Source organism: Capra hircus, chromosome 3, assembly GCF_001704415.2.
Source record: "Capra hircus breed San Clemente chromosome 3, ASM170441v1, whole genome shotgun sequence".
Taxonomy (NCBI): domain Eukaryota; kingdom Metazoa; phylum Chordata; class Mammalia; order Artiodactyla; family Bovidae; genus Capra; species Capra hircus.
In genome coordinates, this window is record NC_030810.1 from 99,366,526 (window position 1) to 99,384,696 (window position 18,171).

The 18,171-nt window shown below is 41.6% G+C and overlaps 1 protein-coding gene across 2 annotated transcripts; it reads right to left on the reverse strand.

The window, feature by feature from the left end:
* LOC102173518 (histone H2B type 2-F) lies at nucleotides 9,859–18,171 on the reverse strand. Of its 2 annotated transcripts, XM_005677710.3 has the most exons (2): nucleotides 17,752–18,171; nucleotides 9,859–10,221 (listed from the first exon to the last, which is right to left on the reverse strand). In XM_005677710.3, exons 1-2 carry the CDS (start codon nucleotides 18,126–18,128, stop codon nucleotides 10,218–10,220), a joined length of 381 nt encoding a protein of 126 aa, XP_005677767.1. In that variant the 5' UTR covers nucleotides 18,129–18,171; the 3' UTR covers nucleotides 9,859–10,217. The 2 variants fall into 2 exon arrangements, with proteins under 2 accessions (XP_005677767.1, XP_013817906.1); XM_013962452.2 differs by lacking the exon at nucleotides 9,859–10,221 and having other exon boundaries at nucleotides 17,669–18,171.

Genomic DNA, 18,171 nt, shown 5'->3' on the forward strand with positions numbered 1-18,171 from the left:
TGCAGAAAGTGAGCAGTTTTGGGTCTGTTCTCTTTTGAGACCTGGGCTACTCTGGAGACCTCTGGTAGTGGAAGTGGAATTTTGGACTCACTTTCTCTAATTATCTGTCTGTGTGACTGTAGCTTCTTTGTTGTTTGTGTTTTCGTGTGTATCATTTTGGGGTGGGCCACTCTGGTTTGTCCTTCTGTGCGTGGGACCACATTTGTTATTTGCATATTGTATGTTTGTGATTCAGGATTTTCACTGGTTAGTTGAGATGTCTTTGAATAATGGAGCTAGCATGTGATGACACCAGGTTTCCTTCCCTATTGAGCTGGGTTTCGCCTGTGGTGGAACATTGGTTGGGATATTCCCTTTGCAATGGGTGGAAGTCTCATTTTTGTGGTGCTAGGGAACTGTGAATCTTAGAGACCATTTTGCACTGCATCTGTTTGTTTGGTATTTGATAACACCTGGCATTTGATAATAATCAGAGCTCTATTCCATCTTATAGTGACCCCCCCAGGGTTAAAAAAAAAGATTTTTTTTTACACTGCATGGCCACTATATTCTTTAGACTCTGGAGGAGGGGGAAATTTGGTCAAGATGAAACTTTTTCAATTTCAAGACTGGCCCTTTTTTGTATATGCAGTTGGAGAAAGCTGGCTTGATGAAGTATTTTTTTCAGAATTCTGACACTGAGAAAATAAAAAATACTTCTAGCAGAAAGCATTAAGTTAACTAAGTAAAGTTAACTTATTCCTACCGTTATTTCTGGTTTTGTGTTTGTCGGGTGAATTGCCGTGACACCTGTAGTCATGATCTCCTGTCTTTCAATTTGCATGTTGTTTGTTATTAATGAGAGGAATCTTGGGGAAAAAGTTGAGGAAGTTGTTGAACTTCACCCTTTTGTTTTTGTCCTGCAGGGATTACATTTTTGTTCTTTGCATGTGTTTGTGTTTCTTTTGTGTGTAAGTGTGCCGGCTACGGGAAACTCAAATTTGTTTCCTGAATACAGCTTATTCAGCTGCATTCTCCAGAACTGGACCATTTTTTGGTTATAATACTTCTGAGTTAATTTGTAAATGATCTTTATTTAACTGACTCAAAAGTAAGCACTTACAAATAAAATACTTCCTAATATTTAGAAACTTGGCCAAAATGAATTTCAAATCATCATGATCTGGGAAAAATATTCAGTACTGAATTGATACCTGGTATTGAAGCTAGCTTAAGTATGTTGTTTTGCTAAATGTACCTAGATTTATTAGAGGTCAAATAAGACAGTAACGAAACTGCCTGCAATGTGGAAGACTTGGGTTTGATCCCTGGGTTGGGAAGATCCCCTGGAGGAAGGCATGGAAACTCACTCTAGTATTCTTGCCTGGAGGGCTACAGTCCATAAGTTTCCAATCAGAAAATGCTGGTATGGCAAACAGTTCACAATTACTTGCCTCTTGGTTTCACTAAAAATTAAGGTGTTTAAGAGTGAGGATTCTGATCTAAATGTGTAATTAAAGCTACTAAGAATAAACGAAAAAATTATCAGTATATAATAGGAAAGTAGGATATATGTGCTGAGTAAAAACACATGAGGAGTTTTATGCATGGTCAGGCTGAAATTAGATTAAACTTAGGTAAATGGATTTTGCTAATATATGTGGATAACGTGCAAAAAAAAAAAAAAAAAAAAAGGAGAAATACTATACTATCACTTTAAACTGAAGAAAAAACCAGACTGTAAAATCTTTACATATTGTTAGGGACCAAACGACGACGGGCTCTAGGACCTGAGTCATGTTTACCAGAGACAGGATATGCGCTCATCCTGCCTGGCCAATCACATAACACCAGCTACTCCTGTAACTGAGACAAAGAACTGCCTGTATATAAGCCGCCATACTCCTTTGTTCGGGGCTCTTGTCGGATTCCCTTGTGTGGGATGAGACTTGGGCCCTAGCGGGCTAGGAATAAACAAACTCCTTTCTTGCTTTTGCATTACTGTGGTGGACTTGCTCTCTCGGTCGGTTTGGAGATTCGGGCTCGGAGCATAACACATATAATACACAAACATAATTATGCTACAATGTGCACAGAAAAATGACAAGAGGGAAATTCTCCACATCTTAATGCTGACTTTGAGTGGTAAATGATTTTTTCTTCTTTCCTATTTTTTGCATTTATAATATTTATAATAGAAAAAAGACAAATATGGACTAGGAATCAATCTTGCAGTGACTAACAGCATGGTATGTTTAGAATTGCAAACTTGACATCAGATGCTGGTCTTTTTACTTTAGAAGGGCAGTCATTCCTAAGGATTAGATCAATTTGCTAAGGAGATCACCATCAGCTTCAGCACTGCACTTCAGTGGCTTCCTCCTGACATATCCACGTGTTATCCTCAAGATTAAGGATTATCAAAGAAAAGGGGGTAATTGCAACAGAGCAGGATGAGCACAGCCCTTAGCAGATAGTATTGCTGTGCCTCATTACTCTGCACCCTGTTACTAGGCAACAGGTCTTGTTCAGCCATTGCTCAGTGCCTCAAGCATGGGCCCTGCCCACAAGCAACCAGCTGTCCTGCCCAAGGGTAACTGTCAATGAGGGACGACTGGGGAAGTGATTCAGTGAAGGGTCCATGGTGTGGTGGTCATTAGGTAGAGAGTGAGGTAAGAGGCAGATGCAGGCCTTCTCCTGGAGGCCCTCCAGTTTACCCAGCCTTGGACCAGCAGATGAGCTGGAGAGCCCAGGGAGCAAGGCCCTCCATTAGCTGGGGTCCAGACTTTGAGAAGCAGTGAACCTCTCCCTGTCTCTGTGACTCACTAGCAGCAGTCGTCTGTATGCGTCAGTCTGTGAGACCTGGTCTCCCCATTTGGATGGCCTGAGGAGACTGAGGGCCACTTGGGTTGGATGCCTGGCTCCCTCAGGGATGACAGCTGGGCAGGATATGGGAACCTGGCCCCAAAGGAGCTGCCAACTGAGATCTGCCTCCTCTTAGCCAGGACTGGGACCTTGGAGGGTTAAAGTTGTGCCTTGGGACTTTGCCCTTTCTCGTCAGGACAGAGAATAACATTCATCTGGTAGAGATTTTCAGGAACATCGTTACCTGACCATGACCTGACCTCGAGAACAAAGGATCGGTAACCCAGAAGTCTGCAACAGCTACCATGCCCATCCCTCACCTTTTCCTTTTAAAGGGACGTGCTGACAGCTTTCAGTAACTTTGGGGTTCTTAGGACATGAGCCACCCATCTGCTTGTATGAATCTGTAATAAACCCTTCTCTGTTCCAGACTCATGTTTAGTATTGATGGGTCTCACTGTGCATGGGGCACATGGATGTGCGATTTCGATCACAGTACTAGATACTGTAAATCCATATTCATATTTTCACTCGGGTTGCAAATCTGCAATCATTTGTTTCTAACTGGTGTTAGTAGATTCCACGGTAAAACTGCTACACTAACGGTCATTAAAACACTTTTTTTTAGCTCCACACTTACTTGCTAGAACCGGGCTACCCGAAGGTCAGACCAAAGCGGTAGCTCTGGGACTGACGCGGAGTCTTCGTGCTCCGACGGTATCCCTCGGAAGACCGCTGGCGCCATCCTGTGATCTCCTGTGCACATTGCGACCTTAGCTCGCCAGAGACTGGGGCCGGGGCTCGGGGATCCGGCGGCGCAGAGGCTGGCAGGGTGCACGCTTTCTGCAACCTCTCCTCAAAACCCCATTACAAATATTTGCTTCCCCAGAGCCAGCAAGTGCAAAAAATCAGCTCTGGTCGGGTCGACGGACAGGGACTGCCTTGTCCTGCTGTTGGGCCCGGCGGCGGCGGCGCCAACCCCGGGCCGCCTGTTGCGGTTATACTCTCGGCCGCCGTCTGGCGCGGGGGTTGCCAGGAGGCGCGGGGCACTCAGGAGTTTGCCGGGGGCACGGCCTCGGCTGAAACCTGGTCCGGGGGTCACCGGAAGGGGAGGAGCGCTAGCCATCTGGGCGAGACCTAAAGAAAAAGCCGGCTGGAATCGGCGGCAGCAGCAGGGAGGGAGCAAGTGGAGAGGACGAGGCGGCTGTCCAGTAGAGCACTGATGACTTCCCTGCTGGTTCCGTCACCATCAAGAGCCAGGAAGGGACCCTCGGCCGGCAGAGTGTGCAGGCTGCTGTGCAGGGAGCCCCCAGGCTCTTCACAGGCTGCTCTGAAATACTTTTGGGAACTGTGGGGCTTCTCCCTCAGGGGTCCAAGGCCTGTCTATTCCGGAAGACATTTCCGGGCCTGAGAACAAGGCCCCAGAGGGGACTGATGCAGCTAGCTGGGAGAGAGGAGGGAGGCTGGGTTTTTTTTTTCCTTCGCTTTCAGTTTCAGCAGGGACAACACCTAGGACCAGTTGGATTTACCAAGGCTTCATCTGAGAAGCCCTTGGACTCTTATCTTATATTCCCCAGGGCTAGACCTAAGCACAGTTATGGAGCTGAACAGGCAACCAGGTGTGGAGAAGAGTTGTTTTTCACCTTCCAGCCTGTAGGGAGGGCCCTAAATTCATTTGGGGATCACGGGAACTTCTGCTAGAGTTCAGGCCCGCTTCAGAGCACACAGGTGGTTACTAGTCTGAGAAGGAATCTATGTACCAAAATATACATAGCATTTTAATACTTCTGTATCTGATGTTGCTGATAGTTATGTACTTTTTCTTTCAAACTTAAATTTACTAAAGGAGTAACTTTAAATTTTCTTTCAAAGAACCAGATTATGGTTTTAATTAATTGTTTTGGGGGAGTGGGGAAATCTGTTCCATTGATTTCTATCCTAATTTATTTTTTCTTTCCTCGGATTTTATTATTCCTTTATTAGCTTTTAATAGCTTTAATTCAGTTTTTAATAGTTCTTAATTTCTCATAAAGGCATTTTAAAGCTGTGAATTTTCCTCTGACCTCATCATATAGGTTTTAAAATGTAATGTTCACTTTATTTCTAAGGAGTATATAAATTTTATTTTGATATCTTCTTTAACCATGTGCTTTTCCCCAACAGTATAGATCAAGGATAGTATTTTTAGTTATTTCATTGCATTATGATTAGCAAATACATTTTGTATGGCTTCAGTTTTTTCAGCCCTTGTTGAGTTGTCATTTGTCATCTCACACATGGTCAGTTTCTAATCAGTTTTGCATGTGAAGTTCAATATAATGTACTCTATGGGATAAAAATGGTGCAGGTATAGTACACTTATGATTGATCTTGTTAACTATGTTCTTCAAATCCTCTATATCTTCAAATAAGTTTTTGTTGATTTAGTCTTAATTCCTGAGAAAGATGTATCTATGCTAACATAATTAACACTTGATTATTGACTTATTTTAAATCTTTGTGTATACACTCCTGAGGATATGCATGTGTGTGTACCTGTGTTAGATGCAAACAATTTTTTTTACATTATATAATTTAAAAGATTTGTTCTCCACCACCACCACCGCACACACACAATTAGCAAATGGGTTTCATATCCAACTGGAAGTTTCTTCCTACAGTCACCTTTCAAGTGCAAACAGTTCTTGTTGTTGTTCAGTTGCTAAGTCCTGTCTCTTTGTGAAGAGCCTAAGGTACTCCATCTTGTAAAAGAGCTCCATTTTGCAAAGGTACCGGGCAAACAGACTTAGACTTTGGATATTGCCTAAACTTGCCCCACTGTGCTCGAGCCAATCAGCCCTTAGGTTAAACCTCCTGACTTTAAGTTCAAGAATTTGTGATTTACCTTGGAAGTAATGATTTACTTTTGTGATTTACCTTGGAAGTAATGAGTTACATTGTGATTACCTTGGAAGTAATGATTTACCGTGAAAGTAAAAAAACCAATTAGAAATCCACACACAACCCTATAGAAGAGGGTAACCAGTCAGTAGTCCTTCAGCCTGAACACCCCCTTTGTTACCCTTTCACCTGAATATTCCCTATATAAGCAGTGTAACCCAAAACTCGGGGCTCCTCTCCTTAGCCGCTGCGTCGGTAACGGTGGGAGCCCCAGCTCGAGCTTGGTAATAAAAACTCTCTTGCTTTTGCATCGGATCCCGGCTCCCTGGTGGTCATTGAGAGATTTCTCGACTTGGGCATAACATCTGCAACCCCGTGAACTGCAGCATGCCAGACTTCTCTATCCTTCACTATCTCCCAGAATTTGCTCAGACTCTTTTCCATTGAATCAGTGATGCCATCCAACCATTCCATCCTCTGTTGCCCCCTTCTCTTCCTGCCCCCAATCTTCCCAGCATCAGGGTCTTTTCCAATTAGTGAGCTCTTCACATCAGATGGCCAAAGTATTGGAGCTTCACCTTTAGCATCAGTCCTTCCGTGAATTTGATTTCCTTCAAGATTAACTGGTTTGATCACTGTTTAATGGATTTCCGCTTTTCTGAATATGAAATATTTAGTACATTGTAAGTCAACTTTTATACATATACATTTTGTATGTACAGGTGTATTTAAACTTACAATTTTCTAACTTCTAGAATAATAATCTATATCCTCCTCCTGAGTATAACATAAATATGTTAGCTTGTTTTATTTCTCTTCATTCTCATCCCCCCACTATGTCAATATCATCTGGAATTTGAAGTCCAGGTTTTAATTTTCAGGATCTAGACCAAAAGAATCTATATTTGAAGTCACTAATGGTTTTGAACTTTTTTTTTTTTTCAAATAGTAGACAAAATGTGGAGGAGAGACCATAAATGTAAAAAACTGTGTAATCACAAAGTTATCTAAACAAAAATCTTAAAATCCAAACTTAAATCAGTAATCAAAACAGAGGGAGATTTCAATACAGACATGGTGGGTAAAATAAGTTAATGCTTCTTGTGTGACCCAGGATATCACAAACAGCGTCACCTGTACCTCTAACCTCACAATTGATCCCACATGCAACTGTTTTCGACCCTGCACTGTAGTCCTCCGTGCTCTGTCCGTGGGATTTTCCAGGCAAGAAGACTGGAGTGGGTTGCCCTTTCCTACTCCAGGGGATCTTCCTGATCTAGGGATTGAACCCACTTCTGTGTCTCCTGCATTGCAGGGACTGTTAGGGAAGTAGTCTTTTTCAGGCTTCAGAAACAAAGAAAGCAGAGTAGACCTCTGACTTGTCCCGACTTGCCTGCCTGCATGTACACTGGCTGTTACCAGCCCCCTGGGCCGCCTCAGAGATAAGTTAGGGAGTGGGTCTTGGAATTCTCCTGAGCTCTGGAGATCCAATCTCCCAGGCCAGAGAGTATCAACACTTGCAAGATAAAACATACAGCATTGTGAAAGATTAACGTGACACCAGAGCTGCAATTTGCTCACAGATGATGTTATCAGTTTGCAGCCTGGGATTATAAGCAGGAACCCCCAAACTGCAATTTCGAAGTCTCACCCGTGGAGTGGAGACTGCCTAGGACCTTTTCCCAATTGGGGGTTTCAGATTGCTGCTGTTACATGGGACTTCCCAGTGCTGTTTGAGTCTGGATGTTGGTAAAAACCCAATTTGGTTATGTATCTGCTGTTTTGTTTCTCTTTCCTTTTAATGATTGTTTATTGAAAATAAGTTAGATAATTATCTATTAAATACTGAATTGTTTGTGTATGACAAGTGGTTTCTTTTGTTAACAAATCCTTCGAATCTGAGACGAAAGTTTAAATTTTGGGCAAAACACAGATTCTTTTACCACTGCACCACTTTGTATCTATCTTTTATAGCATATTTCTTTTTAAAATTTTATTACAGGTAATTTGGTATATGTGTTATATTCCTTTGTTAGTTGAGCCTTTTCTGATTCATTTATTTCATCTCTCTCTTATTACGTGATTTCTAATTTCTAAATAAAGACATTCAATAATGAAATTAGATGGATGAATAAACAGCAAGTATTCTAAGCCTTAAAGAAATTTTTCTAGAACTTAGACTTAGCAATACATTTTACTGGCATGTGGCCCCCTTCTGGTATCTCATATCTTCCTCTTAGAATCTTTTCTTATTCTTGCAGGAATACAATTCCAGAAATTCTTTCAGGGAGGGCCTGAAAAGTCAGCCCACACTTAGATGGTAGTTTCGTTGTATATAGACATTTAGTTTCAAAATTATTTTCCCTAGATTTTAAAAAATACCAATTCATTGTCTTCTTATACCCAAAGTTGTCCAAATGAGAAGTCTGACATAACTTGATTTCTATTTCTTTGCAAAGAATTTTCTGTTTCTGGAATTTTCTCCGTAACTCTTGTGTTTTGACATTTTATCACCATGTCTATAGATATAGATACTTTAATTCATCTCTGTATACTCTGCATTTAATGGAAAACTTGCAGTCTGAAGATATAAATGCTGTGAAAGTCTCCTTTTCTTGACTCAGGACCACCATGTATGACACTTGGGTTGTGCACTGCACTCTACTAACACACTGTACAATGGCATATTCAGAAGATTTTGAGGCTACATTATCCTACGCTGTGACTTTGACATCTCTGTGCTGCTGTCGGGCCCTGCCACATGGTTATCTGACAACTCAATCTAAAAGACTCAGTCAGGCTTGTAATCCATGTACATACTACTATTTTCTCCTGTCAGAAAAAATAGCCACAGCTGTTTTGCTTTGTTTTACTCTTATAATAGTTGGGACTTTACTATTTCCCATTATAAATGATTTACATGCACTAATCCAGAAAGATTTATCTATTATGCCCCTTACAGCCTAAACAGATTCCACAATCATAAATACCATGAAGTTCCTTTAGCCAAATGAAAAGATTTCTTACTTTTTCTCTCTAGTCTAAGAATTGAAATTCAAATTCTGCCTTGGTTAACTTTCCTGCTAATTCTAAAATTGTGTTCTCTAGGCATACTGGTTGTTTCTGAAAAAAATTCATTTAAGAATAATTCCTGTCACCCAGTTCCTTGATATTTATGTGAAAAAATCATGAAAATAAAAATGCAGACATTTACGAGGAATCACAGGAAAAAGCACCTACAAAACAGCTTGCATAAGCAAAATCATTCTTACTCGATTTTCATGTTGCAGCAGGGAGAAAAGTGAAAAGCCTATGAAAACAAGGATATGCTCCCTTGCTGGAAGTAGTCTTATGGTTGATATATATACAAGTTAATCAGTATGACTTTCTTCTGCTCATTATTCTCCATGTTACAATAAGAAGCGTAAGTGGACATGCTAAACTAGATGAAATCTACATCTCCAGAAAGAAATTCGAGTGGTTTAAGGCCCAACGCTAGAGTTGGAAATTTTGTTAAGAACACTGAACAACCTTTGCCCTGGGTTGTGGTATGTCTGAACTCTGTTTCACATTCCCTCTTGGACTAAAGAGTTTTCCTTCCATGCATTTGAAAATGATAATCCCACTAACTGGAAATAGTCCTACACAAATCTCCAACATCATTGCCAAAAACAACAAAAAATAAAGCTTTAGGTATTTTGTCTTCCCCTCAATGTTAAAAACACTGATAAAAAAAGAATGATAAGGATTTCCCCCTACCTTCTGGCAATTTAAAATTATTGCCTTTGATCCTGTAAAACAGAGAGAAATTGTTCTTTATTTCATTTCACAAATCTGCATCCTCCATTTTTTTGCCACAGGAATTCCTTCTTCTGGGTACCTTGTGCTACCTCAGTCCCAAGACCAGTTATCATCTTGATCTGGGTCCTCTGAGGGAAAGTGGTAAAGAACTGCTGCTGCTAAGTCGCTTCAGTCGTGTCCGACTCTGTGCGACCCCATAGACGGCAGCCCACCAGGCTCCCCCGTCCCTGGAATTCTCTAGGCAAGAACACTGGAGTGGGTTGCCATTTCCTTCTCCAATGCATGAAAGTGAAAAGTGAAAGGGAAGTCGCTCAGTCGTGTCCGACTCTTAGCGACCCCATGGACTGCAGCCTATGAGGCTCCTCCCTCCATCCATGGGATTTTCCAGGCAAGAGTACTGGAGTGGGGTGCCATCGCCTTCTCCGGTAAAGAACTGCTCAAGCTCAATTCGTTCTGCTTCGCTCTCTGTTTCTGGCTTTGGCCATTCAAAGCAAAGTTCCTTGGATTGGTTGATAATGATACTCTCTAGATTCTTATGCTGCCATTTAGTAAAACCACCAGAAATATTTATTGTATAATGAGCTCTCAGTCATTATCTTGTTTGCCACTCCTCGGACCGCAGTTTGGATAAGAAAGTCTTGCTTATATGCTTGGCGAAACTGGGTTCGGAATAGGTGACAGGAACAGGAGCTTCATCTTGAAAATGAAGAGAAGAAACACGTTAGATACTTTAACAAGCAGAAATTAAGAACTCAGAAGTCATCAACCTGACTCCACCAAGCCAATTTTTGAATTTCTAATTAAACATTTCCCAATTATTCACACATTCTCCTTTCAGTTATAAGGTTTGTCCTTCTCTGTGCTACCTGATCATTTCTATTCATTTGGTTTGTTCTTGTGTTAAATCCTCCAAATTCAGAGATTTCAACTCAGAAATCAGAAATAGGAAAGAAGCATTGAGGGTATTTCATTTTTCTCTGAAAGTACTGATGGGAAGTTTCACAAACATCATCTGATTTTTCTTTTTAAAGGTATGTGTCAAAGATTATATCGGTCTTTATACAGCACTAGTAACAGACATTAGAAATAAGGTCTTTTGTTATGTCACTCATTTTTTTTTCCCTATTGAGACACATAGCAGATAGTTGAAGATTCTACAGAATCATAGGCCCAACAAGTAAACTGTGCCACGGCCTTCTTGGATGTTTTTAAAATAAAGAAGGTCTTATGCAAGATGCTTAGGGAGTTGACTGGCAAGTCTCTAGGAATCTCTTAAAGCACAGCTTGTTGGGAAAGAAATGTGCTCTGGAGGTACCGGAGTGCCCATGCAAGTGCCTCGCCTGCCACAACAATAATGGGAGAAACACTGATCAAGTGTCTGCCACGTTCCAGCTGCTGTAGTATGTGCATTAAGTACATTATCTCATTTAATCTTCACAACAAGCCTCGAAGGTACATTCCATTATCTTTCTCATTTCATAGAAGAAGAAATTGAGGTTCAGAGGAGCAAAGAAACTTTCCTAAGGTCGTTGAGCTCTTAGGTGGGAAGCTGGGACTCAAAGCTAATGCCCATCACTACTACAGTACACTGCCTTTCAGCTGGTGTCTTGACTTTTATAACTGGTTTGCTATAAGGGGTCCATCGCCAGAGACCATGGCGTGGACTCTGACATAATAAATGTATATTTGGTCTCTTTCGCCAGTTACTGACACAGAGTTCCTAAAACTCTTTGTGATAGTGGTGCTAAGAACATCTTTTGTTCTAATATTTGGTCTTTGGTCCCAATTCCTGACACAGAGCTCCTAAACCCCCTGGGATTTTCTGGGTAATAGGAGCCTATTTAGTTCTAATGAGATGACTCTTCATGGACTCCTGAGTAGCTTCAGGAAAGGGGCTAGTCACCAGAAAGGCTGGGTATAGATTAGAAGATTGAAACTGTTAACCATACATCCTCCAGGGAAGAGAGAGGGACTGGAGACTGAGTTAATGATCCATCATGCTTACTTGATGAAACCGCCATAAAAATCTCTAAACTATGAGATTCAGAGAGCTTCTGGGTCAGTGTACATACCCACATGCCAGGAAGCCATGTGGATACCCCAGTTACACAGAGACAGAAGCTCCTGCACTCAGGACATTTCCAGATCTTGCCCTGTGTATGTCTTCATCTGGCTGGTAGTCTGGATCCTTTATTATATATCCTTTATAATGGTAAACATGTTTGCCTGAGTTCTGTAGCCTGTTAGAGCAAATTATTGAAACAGAGGAAGGGGTTGTGGGAACTCCTGATTTGTAGCCAAGACTGACAGGGATTTACTACTTGTGATTGGCATCTAAAGGTGGTGTGTGTGTTGGGGGTGGGGGGTGGGGGTAATCTCCTTGGCTGAGCCCTTAATGTGTGGGGGGTCTGAGCTAACCCCATGTAATTAGTGTCAAAATTGCTTGATATGGAAAGCCCACACACTTGGTGACCAGAAGGATTGAAAGTAAGTAAGTAGAGGAAACAAAAGTTTTCCTTTTATGCTCTTATGGTTTCTGAGTTAATTGTAGATAAGTATCCTTAAATGCCTGACAATGTACATTATGAAGCTTCTAAAGTGATTTCTGGACCATGGTGGCTGCAACTTCACCTAGACTTTCACTCTGCATTGTGCCATTCCCCATTCAGAGGGCAAAAGATTCTGAAAATAATTTTTGTTAAATCCAACTCTTAAGACTTCTGCACCTCATAAATGCAATTCCTCTGCCCTCCCTTCTCAACTACTCCTTCCCTCATCAATCCATTCATCCCATCAATATTTACGAGCACCCACTCTATTCCAGATATAGCTTGAGCAGATAGGGATAACAGTGGCAGTGGGCACAGGACTGGAAAGGTCTGTTTTCATTCCAATCCCATAGAAAGGCAATGATAAAGAATCTTCAAACTACCCCAAGAAGCTGGGGTAATAATTTGACACTAATTACACACTAGCAAAGTAATGCTGAAAATTCTCCAAGCCAGGCTCCAACAGAACCAAGAACTTTCAGATGTTCAAGCTGGATTTAGAAAAGGCAGAAGAACCAGAGATTACACTGCCCACATCCATTGGATCATCAAAAAAGCAAGAGAGTTCCAGAAAAACGTCTACTTCTGCTTTATTGACTATGCCAAAGGCTTTGACTGTGTGGATCACAACAAACTGTGGAAAATTCTTCAAGAGATGGGAATACCAGATCACCAGACCTGCCTCCTGAGAAATCTGTATGGTATGCAGTACAAGCAGCAGCAGTTAGAACAGGACATGGAACAACACACTGGTTCCAAATTGGGAAAGGAACAGGTCAAGGCTATATACTGTCACCCTGCTTTTTTAACTTCTATGCAGAGTACATCATATGAAATGCCAGGCTGGATGAAGCACAAACTGGAAGGAAGATTGCCGGGAGAAATATCAATAACCTCAGATATGCAGAGGATACCACCCTTATGGCAGAAAGCAAAGAGGAACTGAAGAACCTCTTGATGAAAGTGAAAAAGGAGATTTGAAAAAGTTGGCTTAAAATTCAACATTCAGAAAACTAAGATCATGGCATCCAGTCCCATCACTTCATGGCAAATAGATGAAAAACAATGGAAACAGTGGGAGACTTTATTTTTCTGGGCTCCAAAATCACTGCAGATGGTGACTGCAGCCATGAAATTAAAAGACACTTGCTCCTTAAAAGGAAAGCAGTGACCAACCTAAACAGCATATTAAAAAGCAGAGACATTACTTTGTCCATAAAGGTCGTCTAGTCAAAGCTATGGTTTTTCCAGTAGTCACCTATGGATGTGAGAGTTTGACTGTAAAGAAAGCTGAGCACTGAAGAACTGATGCTTTTGAACTGTGGTGTTGGAGAAGACTCTTGAGAGTCCCTTGGACTGCAAGGAGATCCAACCAGTCCATCCTAAAGGAAATCAGTCCTGAATATTCATTGGAAAAACTGATACTGAAGCTGAAACTCCAATACTTCGGCCACCTGATGTGAAGAACTGACTCACTGGAAAAGACTCTGATGCTGGGAAAGATTGAAGGCAGGAGGAGAAGGGGAGAATGGAGGATGAGATGGTTGGATGGCATCACCAACTCAAGGGACATGAGTTTGAGCAAGCTTCAGTAGTTGGTGATGGACAGGGAAGCCTGGTGTGCTGCAGTCCACGGGGTCGCAAAGAGTCGGACACAACTGCGCGACTGAACTCAACTGATAGGGGTAGAGCAGTGACTAAAACAAAATGCCTACATTCATAGGACTTACTCTGAGAAGGTAGCAGGAGAGTCAGACAACGTTTTGATCACAAAGCAGCCTAAATTATTGTACCAAATATTTTAAAAAACGATGGCTTATTTAAACAAGATACAGATTTATTCATCTCTCATGTGATAGTCCAGGGCCAGTAGCCAAGTTCTGCCATTCTCATCCCATGGCTTCCATTTCTGGGCCCTGAGTGGTTGACGTAGTTCCTGCCATCATGTCTGCAACCCAGCCAGAGGAGAGGGTAAAGGGCAAGGGCAGCATATATTTATTCATTTTTAGGGCACAAACTAGAAATAATATGTATCACTTTTATTCATATCTCATTGGCTCAGAACTTTGTCTTATGGACAAACCCAGATGCAAAAAAAGCTGGTAAAGTAGCCTTTAATTAAGAAGCTATGCACCCATAAAGCAGGGAGTGAAAGTAAGCAGGGAAGAATAGCTTTTATGGGTAATGGTCTCCGATTCAATAATAAATAAGTAAATATATTAATATTCAGATGGTACATGGAAGGAAATTTAGCACATTTTTTCATCTCTGGAATACAACTTCCACCTCCTTACTTGTTTGAAACACTGGAAAAGCAGTACATCAAGCCAGGCTCAAAAAACTTTAACCTCGTCATTTTGGTCACAAAGACACATTCATCAGCTGAAGGGAAGGTATCAAGTGCAGTACTTTATCTCCTCTTTTAGGATTTTTAAATCTCTAACAGTCATTTTAACTGGGTCAGTAATTATCAAGAGCAATTAAAAAGCATCCAGGTTAAAGGAGCAAGGAAAAAAAAAAAAGGAAAAAGTAGAGAGGGGAAAAAAAAAAATCTCATAGGAGCACCTGAATCTACCATCCTTGCATCATTTTCTAGTGTTCTACAGTCTGGGCAACAAACTTTAAGGAGCTATTTTCTATCAGGCACTGGGATAGCCCTTGTGGAAGAAGACAAGTAGTATTAAAAAATGATAGATCCTACCCTCTAGCAGAAGACAAACACATGAAAATGTAAAAGCAATGAAAAAAATTTAAGGACAATACTACAACAATTCACAAAGCTACACAGTTAATTGTAAATCCACTGTGCAAGGAATAGAGCCTTAAGAGTCAAAAGGAAGAAAACCTCCCCGTGAAATAAAATAGGATGGGGAGGCTTCACAGAGTGAGATCTAAATAAGAGTTTAAAGAACTGCTATAATGATAGGTTTGCGTAGTCTAGAGAATGACAAAGTACTTACTACAACTTAGAAGAGTGATACCACAAAAGCAAAAATGAAGAAAAATTTAAGATGCATTAAGTGAAGAAGAACTAAAGAGCCTCTTGATGAAAGTGAAAGAGGAGAGTTAAAAAGTTGGCTTAAAGCTCAACATTCAGAAAACTAAGATCATGGCATCCGGTCACATCACTTCATGGCAAATAGATGGGGAAACAGTGGAAACAGTATCCGACTTTATTTTTCTGGGCTCTAAAATCACTGCAGATGGTGATTACAGCCATGAAATTCTCCTTGGAAGGAAAGTTATGACCAACCTAGACAGCATATTAAAAAGCAGAGACATTACTTTGTCAATAAAGGTCCATCTAGTCAAGGCTATGGTTTTTCCAGTGGTCATGTATGGATGTGAGAGTTGGACTATAAAGAAAGCTGAGCGCCAAAGAATTGATGTTTTTGAACTGCAGTGTTGGAGAAGACTCTTGAGAGTCCCTTGGACTGCAAGATCCAACCAGTCCATCCTGAAGGAGATCAGTCCTGGGTGTTCATTGGAAGGACCAATGCTGAAGCTGAAACTCTAATACTTTGGCCACCTGATGCGAACAGCTGACTTATTTGAAAAGACCCTGATGCTGGGAAAGATTGAGGGCAGGAGGAGAAGGAGAGAACAGAGGATGAGATGGTTGGATGGCATCATCGACTCAATGGACATAGGTTTGGGTGGACTGCAGGAGTTGGCGATGGACAGGGAGGCCTGGCGTGCTGCGGTTCATGGGATTGCAAAGAGTTGGACACAACTGAGCAACTCAACTGAACTGAAAGGATAGTGAGTAGAACATTTTACCTAACCTGGAGGACTGGGGGAAGCAAGTAATTGAAGAAGGTACCTTTTGGCAAGATGATAGAAGGCCTTTAGTTTCAGGATAAGTAATTGAGGTTTAATCTTTTAGTCACTGGATAAATGATGGCTTTTGATTAGGTGAGCCAACTGCCAACGCTTTAACAACTTCAAAAGACCATAAGAAACATGGTCCCTAGTCCTCAGGTATGAGAGCCCCTGAACTCAAGGATTCTAGTTGAGGAGAAGAACAGATATACTATCTGATGGCTTGTTTGGGTAGAAGATAGACAACCCTGGCCTTTAAACGTACAGTGATTTTTCCTACCATAAAGTGTATTGTATAATGATTTTTTTTTCTTTCAACTGAAAATTTTAGATTCTCAGTTGAGTCATCTTTCCCTGGCCTCTTTGTCTGAGAATCTCTGGGGAAAAGATGACTCACTGAGAATCTTTATTTCCACGTGAAAGAGAGAAATCAGATACAGCCCACAATTCAACTTTTAATTAGATGTAAATTGAACTCCTACATTATAAATTAATAAAATTCATTATAAGCACAGTCATGTAAATTCTCCCAAGTTTGATTAATATCAAAACTTGACTGTCAAGTGAATTGGAAACTAAGATTTTGTCCTTTTGCCTCAAGGGTGTATTTTATTTGGTAAAATATCCAGCCTTTGTCAGGATTAGTCTTGAGTTTTGCAAATTTTGAGAGAGCCTTAGAAATTCATCCCACGTTAACTGTGCCCTTTTATATATCATGTCCCCAAAATCTATTAAAAAAAGACACCCGAGAATACTAAAATCCACCTCCCCAGTCCCCACCCCCAACCTGACTTTATCAGGGAACTTCAGGACAGGCACCTGGATGTTGTTTAGCAGGCTGGTAAATGGTTGTTGTAACCAGGGAAGTTTGTTACAAAACTAAGACAAGGTCCTTGCCCTGGAGGAGATTATTTTCCTGTGAAGGAGTGTAGACAATCACAGTAAATTATGTACTGCTCAGTTTTCACCAAAAGCACAGGACAGGGGAAAATGTTTGACCTAAATGAGAACTAAATCCTAAAAGGGGCGGGGGGCAGGAAATCCCTGAAAGAAAGAAGTCTTTGGGCACTGGGTCTCTCAACCTTATCACAAGGATCAACGTTATGCACCAAACAGACAACTCTTAGTTGTGGGGGCTGTAAACTGTCCTATACATTGTAGGATGTATCCACTAAATGCCAGTAGCACCCCCTCCCAAGTGATGACAATCAAAAATGTCTCCAGATATTGCCAAATGTCCCATGGTTGGGGGCCTGGGGGAGGAAGGTAGTGCGAAAATTTATCTGGTTGAAGGTCACTGGGCTAAAAAGAAGTTAGGGGAGGATTGCTAAATTGGGATTTGCTGACAGGCCAACATACTAAAGCACCTGGCTATGTTGGTAAAAGCTTGTGACACATACCCAGAGGTGTACGATTAAAAAAAAACTAAGATATTAGTAAACAGCGGGGACTGGGGAACTCAAGGCTATCTGTACGTTGAGAGTAAATTCCAGCTCGTTTACTAGATAAAAGAACAAACGAATTTAGTAGGTTAGCTCCCCTTCCCCCTTGTAACTAAACTCCACTGAGGACTCAGACTAGGCAGGTAGGGACCATCTTGAACACCCTATTACCAGCAAGACATTTACCATTAGGTGGCACCACTGGATCATGGGACGTTTCGAATTTTAACTGCTAGGGCAACTTTTACCATTGTCCCGATATAGCCCCACATGTAAGTGCGATCCTAATTATGGACCCACCCAACGCATTTAATTAAGTGTTTACAGCCGCTTTTTCTGGTAACGTAAGTGGCTCTGAAAAGAGCCTTTGTGTATAACGTAGATGTTCAATCTCGTCCCTTGCGCGCCCTTACTTTGAACTGGTGTACTTGGTGACCGCCTTGGTGCCCTCGGACACGGCGTGCTTGGCCAGCTCACCGGGAAGCAGCAGGCGCACCGCCGTCTGGATCTCTCGAGAAGTAATGGTTGAGCGCTTGTTGTAATGCGCCAGACGCGACGCTTCGCCGGCAATGCGCTCGAAGATGTCATTGACGAAGGAATTCATGATGCCCATGGCCTTGGACGAGATGCCGGTGTCCGGGTGCACCTGTTTCAGCACCTTATACACGTAAACGGAATAGCTCTCCTTGCGGCTGCGCTTGCGCTTCTTGCCATCCTTCTTCTGCACTTTCGTGACAGCTTTCTTAGAACCTTTTTTAGGAGCAGGAGCAGATTTTGCTGGATCCGGCATTTTTGCAGGAAGACACACCACACGCCTGGACTAAACGATCCCG